Source organism: Clarias gariepinus, chromosome 2 (genome assembly GCF_024256425.1).
Source record: "Clarias gariepinus isolate MV-2021 ecotype Netherlands chromosome 2, CGAR_prim_01v2, whole genome shotgun sequence".
In the NCBI taxonomy this organism is placed as follows: domain Eukaryota; kingdom Metazoa; phylum Chordata; class Actinopteri; order Siluriformes; family Clariidae; genus Clarias; species Clarias gariepinus.
In genome coordinates, this window is record NC_071101.1 from 43,110,798 (window position 1) to 43,124,628 (window position 13,831).

Here is a 13,831-nt window from a genome sequence, read left to right on the forward strand (position 1 = left end):
TGTGGAAAGGATGGAAGGAAGACAAAAGAAACAACGATAAAGCATGGACAAGAAAGAAAGAAAGATAAATAAAATGGGTAATAAATAAATGAATAAATAAATAAATTAAGAAAGAAAGAAATTAAATGAAGTACATACAAAAGGGAAAGAAAAGAAGGAAGAAAAAGAAAAACATAAAGAGAAGTAAAATAAGTAATAAATAAATAAATAAACAATTAAAGAAAGAAAAAAGCAAGAAAGAGAAAAAAAAGAAAGAAAAAAAAAGAAATAGAGAAAAGAAATAAAAGATGAAAAAAAGGGGAAATTAAAATGGGGAAAGAAAGAAAGAAAGAAAGAAAGAAAGAAAGAAAAAAACAATGGACATAAAAGAAAAAAAGCAAGATAGATGATAGAAAAATAAATAAATAGCATGAAAGAAAGCAAACAGTAGAAGAAACAAATATGAAATAAAGAAAACAAATGAAAGAAATAGAGAGATCCAGCTGTTGTTAATCTAAATGAAATGTTTGTCATTTCTGTCTTTTCCACACCACATCTTATGCAAAGTGCTGCGTCTGTAAAACTGTCTTCTGTGTGTGTGTGTGTGTGTGTGTGTGAAAAATGATCAGAGGGGCCTTCAGTTTAAAACAAACTGTGATCGCTGTCTCACCTGCGCTATAGATCTCTGAGATCTCCCACTGAACCTGTCAGTGCAAACATTTATATCACACTGTGTCTGAGAGCTCTCTCTGTCTCACACACACACACACACACACACACTCTGATTAAACTCCCCACACAGCCCTCGGGGTGCTGATCTGGTACCTGTGGTAGAAGGCGGCGCCCGTCAGTACCATGGAGTACTCGTTGGTCCACTTGGACGTGTAGCCCCACCTCCCCTTGGTGGCGTCCCAGTAATGGCTGCGTGCCGGATATCCGACTATGCGCTCGGGAAAACTGTGCCACACGATGAAGGCGAAATCCACCTGAGTGCACAGAGGGAAAGGTGTTAATGATCTCTCAGCACGGCTGCTTTAACGCAGACTTAGCAAAAATGACACTCTTATAAACAGGACGTCTGCAGGACGAGGGCTGGGAGTGAACTCGTCTCTGACGTCATAGACTTTAATTAGAAACAAACAAAAAAAACATACTTCTGAACATCAATCACACGCAGAATAAAGTCTCTGCACCACCACAGAAAACAAATCTCCTTCACTGATCATGACACACACACACACACACACACACACACACACACACACACACACACACACTGCCAGGTCAAACAGAGTCACCACCTGGATTAAGCCCATTATCCTAATGGATGGTCACTGCAGTGATTAATATACTTCAGATTTTTCCATCAATGGATTTTTTCGCCTGTGATGACACGGCCATGCTCCGAGACGACGCTGCCAGGATTCATCAAAGTCGAACAGTAAAATAATGGTTCAGGGAGCATGAGACAATGACATTTTCACACATGGTTTGGCCACCACAGAGTCCAGACCCTAACCTCATCGAGAATCTTCAGAATGTGCTGGAGAAAATCTCACACAGCGGTCCGACTCTCCCATCATCACTGCAAGATCTTTGAATTCGAACCTATTCGAGCTATTCGAAACAATCTCATGACTGTAATCACAGCTAGAGGCGGTCAAAGGAAATATCAGATTGTACATGTTTTTTTTTTTATCGGCATACAGTAAATTAAAAAAAAATCACATTTAATGTTAGAAATGGAAGAACAAAAAAATTAAGGAAGGAAGGGAAGGTAAATAAAACCGAGAAGAAAAAAAGTAACTGGAACTAAAACAAAAAAAAGAAAGTTAGGAGAAAGAAAGGAAGAAAGGAAGGATATAAATAACTAAGGAAAAAGATAGAAAGTGATGAAAAGAAAAAACATGATAAAAAAGAAACAAAAAGGAAAAGATAAGAATGAAAAAAGAAAGAAAGAAAGAAAGATAAAAGAAAAATAAAGAAAAAGATGATGGGGAAATTGTGGGAGAAGAAAGAAAAAAAGAATAAAAGAAAGAAAGAAAGGGAGAAAAGGTAGAGAAAATATGGGAAATAAATAAAGAAAAAGTTAGAAGAAAGAAAGGAAGAAAGGAAGGATTAAAGAACAGCTAAATAAAGATGGGAAAATAAATAACAAAAAAAGGTAAAAAAAGATAGAAAGTGATAAAAAGAAAAAAATGTAATAGAAACAAATAAAAAATGGAAAAAGATAAGAATAAAAAAAGAAAGAAAAAGTTGATGGGGAAATATTGGAGAAGAAAGAAAAAAGAAAGAAAGAAAGAAAGAAAGAAAGGGAGAAAGGGAGAAAGGATGGAGAAAATATGGGAAATAAATAAATAAAGAAAGAAAGTTCAGGAAGTTAGTAAGAAAGGATGGGAAAATATGGAAAAAAGAAAATTAGGAAGTTAGGAAGAGAGTATGGGTAAAATATGGGAAGAAAAGAAAGAAAGAAAGAAAGAAAGTTAGGAAGAAAGGATTGGAAAAATATGGGAAAGAAAGAAAGAAAGAAAGAAAGAAAGAAAGTTAAGAACAAAGGATGGGGAAAAAACGTGAAAGAAAGAAAGAGAAAAAAGAAGGAAAGAAGGAAAGTTAGGAAGAAAGGATGGGGAAAATATAGGAAAGCAAGAAAGAAAGAAACGAAGAAAGTAAGATGTGAAAGTGGCATTGGTTAGAAGTGAAAGTTAAAGACTGAATGGTAAGAGTTCTGTTGTACAGTCAGATATCGACAGTACAGTCACACTGCATGCACCTAGTGTGTGTGTGTGTGTGTGTGTGTGTGTGTGTGTATCAGTTCGTTAAGGCAGCGCTCTTCCATTATACACACGTCGTGTTTTCTCTATAACACTATATTTGCATCGTCAACATGCGGACAGTAAGCACTAAACTGCCTAATGGCTTTTCTAACCGAACTCGGCATGCGTGATGAATAACCCTCGTCCACGTCCCCCTGCCTCCGGCCAAGGAAACAGGCCAAAACCAGGCTCCATTTGTTCTGAACTGACAACGGCAGCGCACAAGTTAATGACAAACAGAGAATTACTTCATTTATTTATCTTCCAGACTTTCTCAGACCTCGAGCTGTTACTTTTTCTTCTGTTTTACTTCTCAGTCAGCGCCATGGCCCGGCTCCCATGATTCCCTTCGGCTGCCGATGTCTGGGAGGGTTGCCTTGGGTTTACCAACATGGATCGGCCACATCATCATCACCATCATCATCACCATCATCATCATTATCATCATCATCATCATCATTATCTCATTTTCTTTTGGCAGTCAGGAACAATACAAAACCTCTCCAGGCTGATTTCAACTTGATCTGTTTTGGCTTGCAACCTTGGTCTATCAAAAGGACTTTCACTAACATTCAGAAACAGTGTATAAAGAAACGTCAGTGCTTTAGGAGCACTAGAAGTCCGATGGAATCTAATGCAGATCTCCCAATAGAAATGTTCTCTTCATCCTCTCGTAATTCTCCCTCTCTCTTTTTTGTTTTACATTCCTTTATTTTCTCTTCCTGTCTATCCGTCTCATTCTCTCCTTCTTAGACACGCACTACTGTCTTATTAAATTATACAACCAAGAGCAATTAAAAGCAAATCCAGGCAGCCCGCTGATCCCGCGCCGTGTAAATATCATGCCTGCGCTAATTGAATCTGAGGAGAGCGAATTGACATTAACAAAGTGCGTGCACAAACACAAAACACGGCGACGAGGGAGGGGGCAGCGCGCTCTGCATAACAAAGACGTCTACGCTAAGAAAGCAAGCTGATTAGCAGAAAATGAAAACGGAGACAAAAATAAGGCGGATTAATGGCATTTTTTGTTGTTAGGTCAGGTTCTATTTATTCATCTTATGTTTTATTTTACAAAAAACACGCTAATTCAGAATAATTCGATACAATGAGCTCAAATTATATTAAAATACATGAACTTTATGGTAATCTTAATGTCAATTGTGTTCATTTACAAAACTTTTGCATAAACAAGTATTTACAAAGAATAATAAAAAAAAATTCAAACGTAATATTCGTTATTATGTCTGCGATAATGTTACAGTATCATCCATTATATGATGTAGTCGTTACCTCATTCGTGGACAGAACAGAGTCCTCGTCCAGGCTGAGCACGGCGTCAGTCCCAATGACATCATAAGGGAAAAAACGCCGACTCATCGTCTGAGGAAACCAAGACAGGAAAGCATGTGAGTGACAACAGCAATCTAAAAAAGTCCTCCAGTTATCACTTTTTCAATTTCCCTGTAGTGCGTTCTAAAAAAAAAAAACAAAAACAAAAAAAAACAGAAAACAAAACAGAAAACAACTTCATCTCCACTTTGTTGTTTAGTCATTGTCTTCATTATCGGAGCATCTGTTTCCATGCTTTGTCTCAGTCATGTGAAAAATCGCACTGTGGAATATGGCAAATTGTGAAGCGCTTCAGAGTGCAAAACACGTTTCAGAGTGCAAAACACGTTTCACTCCTTCATGTGTAGAACTTTCAGTCTGTGGGGGGGTTTATACGTTCTCCATATTTTTTTTAATCAGACCTGGACTGCCCTACGACCCTGAGCTTAAACCGAAAGTGCTGTTTTGCTTATTGCACCTTTAATTGTTTAACATGCGGAGATTTGTTAGCGGGCTGGAATCTAGGAGCGTGACGAGAAACCGCGCCGTCGACCAGACTGATATGATGGTGTTCAATCATTCCGGTCAATAACTGCTCCGAGCAAATAACTACCCTAATTGCACTATTGATGCTTAATTAGAGAGGCTGAGTCCTTTAAACAACTTCATTTTAAAGCAAAGAAAATTTGTTTAACCCTAATCTACTGTATGTGGCCATGAAGGCCGAATTGTAATTATTATAATTTTTTTTTAATTAAATCAGCAAACAGATTGAGAGAAAAAACAAAACAAAAACAGGTGTTTTTTTCCCCCCAATCTAAAACTCTTGGGTTTCCTGTTATTCTGTCTCAGATTCCTGCACTTGACTGACTGGATCCCCATGATGTCGATCTTCTGTTGTTGTAGTTCATCCACCTGAAGGTACGACATATCACATGTTCATATGTACAGTTGAGCTGTTTTTCTGTTCACAAGCAGTACAGGCATGTACATGAAAATGAGGTGTGTCAAAGTCCAAAAAAAAAGGGACCCAAGCAAGGGAACATCAGCTAATCAGTGTTTGACCTCATGATTTTTTTCCTATTCAGTGTTACATCTGCACAACCTTTTTTTTGTCTTTGGGAAACAATGTTTCCACATTGTTTGTTTTATCCCTCATTTGTTTTTACCCCTCATTATCCTTATATGGTCATGGTTTCCAGTGGACATTTGGTTCCCAGAAAGACCAGAGTGACTCATAGGGTGTCATGTCCACCTTCTCAAATCTTTTTGATCCATTCTTCAATACTTAAACATCCACCTAAGTTCTCCTCTAGTGTTCCTTATATGGTAAATGTTTCCTGTTCTTGAATTATATATATACGGTCATTGTTTCCTGGAGGACATTTAATTTAAGCACAAAATGAGGACCGGATTGGACGGTCTCTCGTTGACTTAACCAAAACTTCTTGATTTGTTCTTCTCTCTCTCTCCTAATATGGTCAGCATTTCCTTGGAAGATTTGGCTCTGACAGAATAGTAAGATGTCCAGTAGTGGAGGACACCATGCCTGCTCTGTCTCTAACCATTGCTCTCCCTCGCATACCTTATATGGGCATTTTTAGTTTTTTAGATGGTCAAGTAAATTTGGGATCCCCTTGTACTATTAAAATTTTAGGTGAGGACAAATTGTAACATGTGCAACGTAATGTATGTATCTGCTTTGATTTTGTGTTCAAGATCCATCATTTCCTGCAGACTTTTCCCATTGTTCCCATTGAGTGCCATGTCCTCTCATATAATCTAAGGGGTAGTATTTACCTAATCATCATAGTTCTTCCTTACAGTATATGGTCATCATTTCCCGTGAACCGAGTCCAAAGTGCCAACATGATTTCACATTTTGTACCTCACAACCCTTATATGGTTGACATTTCCTAAAAAGGAAACTATGATAAGTGGGGATTTTGTCTCAGTTTGTCTCCGAGTAGGCTTTGCAAGCTCCCTCGACTGATATCTTCTTTTCTTTCCTTTTTTGGTTCTGAGAGCTGCTTCCTGTAACAGTTACCATGGTTGCTAATTAATCTCACCTGATGCTTGTTATCTTTGTTTTCGTCAAGTTTTGTCTATTTATATGCTCTTGTTTTTCAGGTATTTCATTATTTATTTACTGTAATTTCCTAGACATTGCACTTGTGTTTTCTGGCTTCATAGTTTTCCTTTTCATTCTGGCTCTGGTTCATCCGTTGAAATCCCAACTCTTGTTCTGCATCACAATGAGAAGGTGTGATGTGAGTGAAAATGATGAGCAGGAAGAAGAGAGCTCAGAACATCACATGCACACACACACAAAACACGGTACATCCCCTGAGAGGATGTAATATAAAGTTGCAGGTAAAGGTCAGTTTATTAAAAATCTACCAACACAGTGACACGCAGCGGAAGGCTGAAGAACGGAGAACCCGGTGTCCCTCCGAGGCCGACCACAGCAACAGATCAATAAATGTACCGTCCCTGTTTCATTCCGACACAAGCTAGGGATCCGAGTCGTGTCCTCAACATGCTTTCTGCTGGACTATTGGTAAGGAAGCGTCTCAGGTAGGCTGTGGTGATGAAGGACACAACTAACACAAACACACAGTGTGGAAATGCTATAGTCTTTGTTTTGCGCTACCTTTCTCTCTTCCTCAATGACGGTCAGAGGGACGCTGATGGACGGCCATTTGCTTCTGGGAGGTGAAGGTTTGTCACAGTTCCACAAAACGATGATCTGTAACAGGGTGGAATCATCCAAAATTCAAGCGAATTATTAACACAAGTTTTAAAATTTTCCATAACAGCGCATCTGGAGTGGTTTGCTCCTTTTATACCACAGCAATTAGTCAAAGAAAAAAAAAAAAACACTAGTTATTAATTTAACAAGAAATTTTTTACTCATTTATAATAAATCAAAACATAGTTTTACTTATTTTTTAATAACTTGTAACCCTTAAAACTCAGCAATTTAGACCATTTAAGTCATTATTTGTTTTTCCGTTTTTTTAACAAACATATACTAATATATAAGTTCATATATAATGTTCAGCTTTTGTCGGTCACACATACATTACTGCACAGTGAAATTCTTCAATTCTTCGCATATCCCAGCTTCTTAGGCAGGGGTCATTTTATGGTGCCCCTGGAGCACACAGTGTTAGGGGCCTTGCTTAAGGGCCCAACAGCGGCAACCTGGCGGAGCTGCGGCTCGAACCCCCAATCCCTAACTCAGAGACTTAACACGCTGAGCCACCACTGCCCCCTATATATATATACACAGTGGGGCAAAAAGTATTTAGTCAGCCACCAATTGTGCAAGTTCTCCCACTTAAAAAGATGAGCATGCTGAGGATGAGCATGAGCGAGGCCTGTAATTTTCATCACTTTTGAGAGACAAAATAAGAAAAAATAATCCAGAAAATCAAATTGTAGGATTTTTTAAAGAATTTATTTGCAAATTATGGTAAAAAAAAGTATTTGGTCAATAACAATATTTCAACTTAATACACTCTACTTTGTTGGCAATGACAGAGATCAAAGGTTTTCTGTAGTTCTTCACAAGGTTTTCACACACTGTTGCTGGTATTTAGGCCCATTCCTGTTGATGTTTTGGGGCTGTCGCTGGGCAACATGGACTTTCAACTCCCTCCAAAGATTTTCTATGGGGTTGAGATCTGGAGACTGACTAGGCCACTCCAGGACCTTGAAATGCTTCTTACGAAGCTACTCCTTTGTTGCCCGGGTGTTGTTTTTGGAATCATTGTCATGCTGAAAGACCCGGCCATGTTTCATCTTCAATGCCCTTGTTGATGGAAGAAGTTTTCACTCAAAATCTCACTATAAATCGCCCCATTCATTCTTTCCTTTACACGGATCTGTTACAAAACAGCCCCAAAGCATGATGTTTCCACCCCCATGCTTCACAGTATTTATGGTGTTCTTTGGATGCAACTCAGAATTCTTTTTCCTCCAAACATGACAAGTTGGGTTTTTACCAAAAGGTTCTATTATGGTTTCATCTGACCATGTGACATTCACCTTAACCTCTTCTGCATCATCCAAATGCTCTCTAGCAAACTTTAGACGGGCCTGGACATGTACTGACTTAAGCAGGGGGACACGTCTGTCCAGGATTTGAGTCCCTGGCGGCGCAGTGTGTTACTGATGGTAGCCTTTGTTACTTTGGTCCCAGCTCTCTGCAGGTCATTCACTAGGTCCCCCGTGTGGTTCTGCGGTTTTTGCTTACAGTTCTTGTGATCATTTTGACCCCGCGGGGTGAGACCTTGCGTGGAGCCCCAGATCGAGGGAGATTATCAGTGGTCTTCTATGTCTTTCATTTTATAATAATTGCTCCCATAGTTGATTTCTTCACTGGTGCAGGTCTACAATTTTGTTTCTGGTGTCCTTTGACAGCTCTTTGGTCTTGGCCATAGTGGAGTTTGGAGTGTGACTGAGGTTGTGGACAGGTGTCTTTCATACTGATAACGAGTTCAAACAGATGCCATTAATACGGGTAACAAGTGGAGGACAGAGGAGGCTTTTAAAGAAGAAGTTACAGGTCTGTGAAAGCCAGAAATCTTGCTTGTTTGTAGGTGACCAAATACTTACTTTGCAAATAAATTCTTAAAAAATCCTACAATGTGATTTTCTGGATTTTTTTCTTTCTTATTTTGTCTCTCATAGTTGAGGTATACCTATGATGAAAATAACAGGCCTCTCTCATTTTGGGAAAACTTTCACAATTGGTGGCTGACTAATTACTTTTTGGCCCCACTGTGTGTGTGTACTGTATATAGCTCTATAGCTCTCATGCTCCAATGCTGCAGGTGGCGCTGTTAAAGTTCCAAACGTAGAAGATGTAAACTTGTGTTGCTCAGAGTCATTCGGTATACAGTATAGTCCTGGACATGCCTCTTTTGTAACAACCAATCGCATGCTTGGTTTCCTGTATCATAAACAATAAACATATACATATTTAAATATTTACACACACACACACACACAAACACACACTCACTTGAGCACAGAACTTGGACTTGGCAACAGCGATGATGAGCTTGAGGATGGGCTGCTGAGGAGACTGAAGAGGCGCTACTGCTTGGATAACAGCTGTGAACTCCTGCTGAGGAGTCTTACCTGAATGCACACACACACAAACACACACACACACACACACACACACACACACACACACACACACACACAGGGAATTTAATTGCCTGCAATTAAGCCTACTGGCAAATTGAATTAATGGGGGTATACAAAGACCAGTCTGTGTGTGTGTGTGTGTGTGTGTGTGTGTGAGAGAGAGAGAGAGAGAAAGAAAGAGTGAAAGCTGACATTAATGCATGCATTAAATATAGAATCCAGTAAAACACACACACACACACACACACACACACACACACACACGCACACACACACATTGTAGTTATTTATTTTGCAAAGTCAAACTTCAACCGTAATACACTTTTTTTTAACCCGGTCCCCACAATGCGGTGCCTGTCATGTGTTCCTATCATTTCTATCATTATGGGGACACAGAGATCCTATTAAAGCTACACACTCCAGCTGTGTACTACTTCCCCATCACTGGCTCCCATGTGAGCAATTTTATCAAGAAAGCATCAAGCTACTGACAGAAAAAAAAAAAAAAAAAAAAACACTTCTCAGGTATATTTTTGTCCCCAATAGCGTGAACAATATGAATGTATTCTCAGTAGTATTCATTGAAATACGTTTTAAAGCTCTATGACATTTACTTTCCCAGGACACGTTAAAGATCAAATGTAAAAATGACTGTGGAATAATTCGAAATGAAAAAAAAAGTAAATATTGTTATTAAAGTAAGTTTTAAAAAGAAGTTATTAAAGAAGGATCCACCACATACAGTAAATTGTATATACAGTAGTATGACCTGACATCAGAGCGGTGTAATATTTTGTACGGGATGACTAGCTACGGTTAGCGTGATGGTAACAGGTTTAGCAGATTTACACGTTTTTTTTGAGTACTTTGATGTGAAATGTTGTGCGTCTGACATTAGCTTGTTACAATACTAATGTAGCTAACACTGTATAGAAATCTATTCGCCAAAATCATGCTGCTACGTAAAGGAACATTTACTGTTAACTGTTTACTCATTACCTCAACCAGTTACCTCATTACCAAAAAGTATTGGATTGTTATGTTGTTTTCACGTTTGCACGCGCACCCTTTTGTATAAAAATGTAGATAGTTCTCTACGCTCTGTCTTGTCCCAGCGAGCCAGCTAATTAGGTCTCTAGCTAATTAAAGCTAGTTAGCGTTTTGTTCATTTATGTTGCTAATTTATTATTATTGACTTGACTTGAATAAATCCAATTTTAGTTTTTATTTGTAGAAAGAAATGGATTTATTCTGAAGATATTCGAAAGAGCATTTACATTACATGTGATATTCATTGAAAAAGAAAAAATCCAGTTTGGAGACAGTCGTTCATATCCCATGAGTTTATGTAACGAGGACCTCTAATTGATTGTCTTCATATTATATAATTGTTTTAGTTTAACGTTAATCGTATTTACTTTAAAATCTCAAGAACTTTTTGTGAAACTCTAATCACTGCTAATGACCGGAAGGAAAGCAATTTTAACAAATAAGCGTACAAATCTGATTGAATCCGAAAGTAATGGCACCCAACAACTGTGATATAAATACCCTCCCTTGGTGTTGATCATTTGTTTACAGTTTAAACTCCTGCATTCACTATGTCGCATAAAATATTTCAACATGTCAATAATCCTGAGGATTATCTGTTTTTAGATCGTCTATCGTCGACTATGCAGTTTGAGGTGTGTGTGTGAGGATTTTAAAACACCAAATTGAACAACACAGAAGCCTCGCGTCACGCTAGGTGTTAGCGAAATTAGCCTAACCGTTCCAGTTCAAAAGAAACACACCAAACATGTTTTTAGGGTCTCTCTCTCTCTCTCTGGGTTTTATGTTCAGCTGATTGACAAAAAGAAACTGCAGGTGTCGCAAAACCCAGTGTGTATTGTATGAGAAGTGTGCGCTACGGTGTAAACCCCGACAGATTTACGAGGGCGGAGCACCAGCGGATATATCAGCGCACCGAGCTGCTCCTGCAGCGTCATCAGAATTATGGAAAGTGAGACTAACAGTGCCGATGCCACTGGAGAAACAGGTCGTATATCAAGGCAGCGCTACAGATTTACAGCTCTGAGATGGAGCACAGCGACAGCTTGAACACACACACACACACACACACACAAACAGGTGTGAAAATCGCTGTGTGACTTGCAATCGAGTTACACGTAAGAAACTATATTGCATGATGTTGTTGTGGAGGTAAAGATACACCTTTATTTTACACACACTCAGGTATACAGTGACACACACACACACACTCGCTCTGTCTGAGACAGCTTGGCATCTGTCTGAGTTACGGTTTCATTTTTGCTGCCACAGACTTTTACAGCTCGGAGCTGAAGATGCTCAGGAGAGACAGGTCCATGGTATTTTTCTTTCTTCTTCTTCTTCTTCCTCTGCTTGTTCTTCTCTCTCTCTCTCTCTCTCTCTTCCTCACACACACACTTGCACACAAAAGCAGTTACCTGACACGCAGCCTGATGGAAATCAATACCACAAACACACAGCACAAACACACTTGGTCCTACTTACCCAGGATTCCGTAGTAAAAGGGGAAAAGGGTGGTGTATGAAGAAAACCGGGGGAGTGTGTAGAGTCCACCGGGGAGTGAGTTCCACATCAGCATGCTTCTTGATGTATAGGTGTATATCCTGTCCTGGATGATCTGTTCAACACACACACACACACACACCAGATATTAAATACGCAATAGAATATAAGGAATAAAACACCCGATTCCGTGCTGTAGTAGAAAAAAAATAATCAATGACAACGATGAAACGGAATCGATGTTACCACCCGGCGTTCTATTCTCGTCAGCAGGTAATGAAATTCGAGGAAGATAAAAATAAAACCTTTTCTTTTGATGCACCACATTTGCCTCAAGTACCTCTCAGCAAATATTCCCTCTAATTAGCAGATAACTCACCTCGGTGTAGCGCTAATTAATCACACCCCTCCTAATCAGCACACCTGGGCCCGCGTGTGGCCCCATAAGGAGATATTTGGATTAGGTGGATGAAAATAACCTATATGAAATATCACACACATGCACACACCTACACTTACATTCACAGGGGGGTGTAAAGAGCACACTCGACTCGAACAGATTGTTAATGTTGAAGATCCAATGTGTTCTTTTGTAACAGTTTTGGCCTTAATGACAAAAGTCAGTCAGTCACACTAGCCAAGACAGGCGAAGGTGAAGTATGCTTGACGCTCTGCGATATATGCAAAGTTTGTGAAACGTCTCCATGGTTTTAAAATGGAGGAGGAGAAAAAAACGGCATAATTGCAGCCTGCGCATATGCTTCATTCACCAATTTTTGGGGGGTTTGCTTTTCCATGTCACCTGCGATGTTATAATTCCACACGCGCTTCCACCGGAGAATAACATTACGTCATTAAACCGCGAAGAAGTCGCAGTTTTAATGACGTACAAAACTCTGATCGTACGGAAATCCGATCTGTCTATTTTACGCGACAATCACATTAGCACATATCTGATTTATATCTGATTTATTTCCACATATGAAGGAGGCCTGAAACCGATCTCGAAATATCGGAACGCATGCCTTTTTTTTTTCCTGTTTACATGGACATAGAACATATCGGATATGTGTCACATACGAGCAAAAGATCGGAATTGGGTCACATTTGACAGTGTAAACGTAGCCTTTTTGTAGCAACTATACCTTGTTTTGTATTACTGTATATAGCCACACTTTAGTTAATAACTATAAATAGATAAAAGAGCGATTTTTTTTAAAGAAATACTAGATACTAGCCCTGGAATGAAATTCCACAACATGCTGATGCTTTGTGGGGACATTACGGTCCTTACATTGTGGCAAAAAAAACGACATAGACAGCAATAGTGAGGACATTCAAGTAAAATAAAATTTAAGATGACATCGCGTTTTGCAAATTCAAAGTATGAAAGACTGCACGATTCCTAATGTTTAAAGTCTAAATACATGAAGTATTGAACAGTTTTACCTTTTATAAAAATGAATACTGAGGAAAATCCAACAAAAGTAAGGTTTTGCATGTGTGGGAATGTGTGTATATGTGTTTGTGTGTGTGTGTGTGTTTGTGTGTGTGTGTGTGTGTGTGTAAGAGAGAGAGAGAGAGACAGAGATCAGGTCGGTAAAATAATGTGCCGTTATTCCCTGTTCGTGTTCCTCCATCTGCTCTGGCACGACTCTGTCTCCTGTGAGTCTGGAGAACTGCTGTGTCAAGCTGTAGCAGCCAATTAGGATCAACTACAGGGTCTAATTAAGTGTCCCAGCATTTACTACTCTGGGGCAGCCCACTGACCCGTGTGTGTGTGTGTGTGTGTGTGTGTGTGTGAGAGAGAGAGAGAGAGAGAGAGAGATAAAGCATGTTACATCCCGGTCTAATCCCCACAGGGATAGGAAATCCAGACAGTGTTGACATTGTGGGGACATTTGCCTGGTCCCCCTAAGGAAAACTGCTATGTTACAAGAAACTTCTACTTCCATGTATAAACATCTTGTTGGTTTCTCACATAAAGGTTA

The 13,831-nt window shown here is 39.2% G+C and overlaps 1 protein-coding gene across 1 annotated transcript in view; it reads right to left on the reverse strand.

The window, feature by feature from the left end:
* The window catches only part of LOC128515110 (exostosin-1), a 169,909-nt gene that overhangs the window by 1,647 nt on the left and 154,431 nt on the right, over positions 1 to 13,831 (reverse strand). Inside the window, exons 5-9 of the mRNA XM_053489143.1 lie at positions 11,823 to 11,955; positions 9,157 to 9,275; positions 6,778 to 6,873; positions 4,086 to 4,175; positions 805 to 965 (exon numbers count right to left, since the gene is read on the reverse strand). Of these exons, the coding sequence (XP_053345118.1) occupies positions 805 to 965; positions 4,086 to 4,175; positions 6,778 to 6,873; positions 9,157 to 9,275; positions 11,823 to 11,955 (599 nt within the window). The remainder of the gene's footprint in view (positions 1 to 804; positions 966 to 4,085; positions 4,176 to 6,777; positions 6,874 to 9,156; positions 9,276 to 11,822; positions 11,956 to 13,831) is intronic.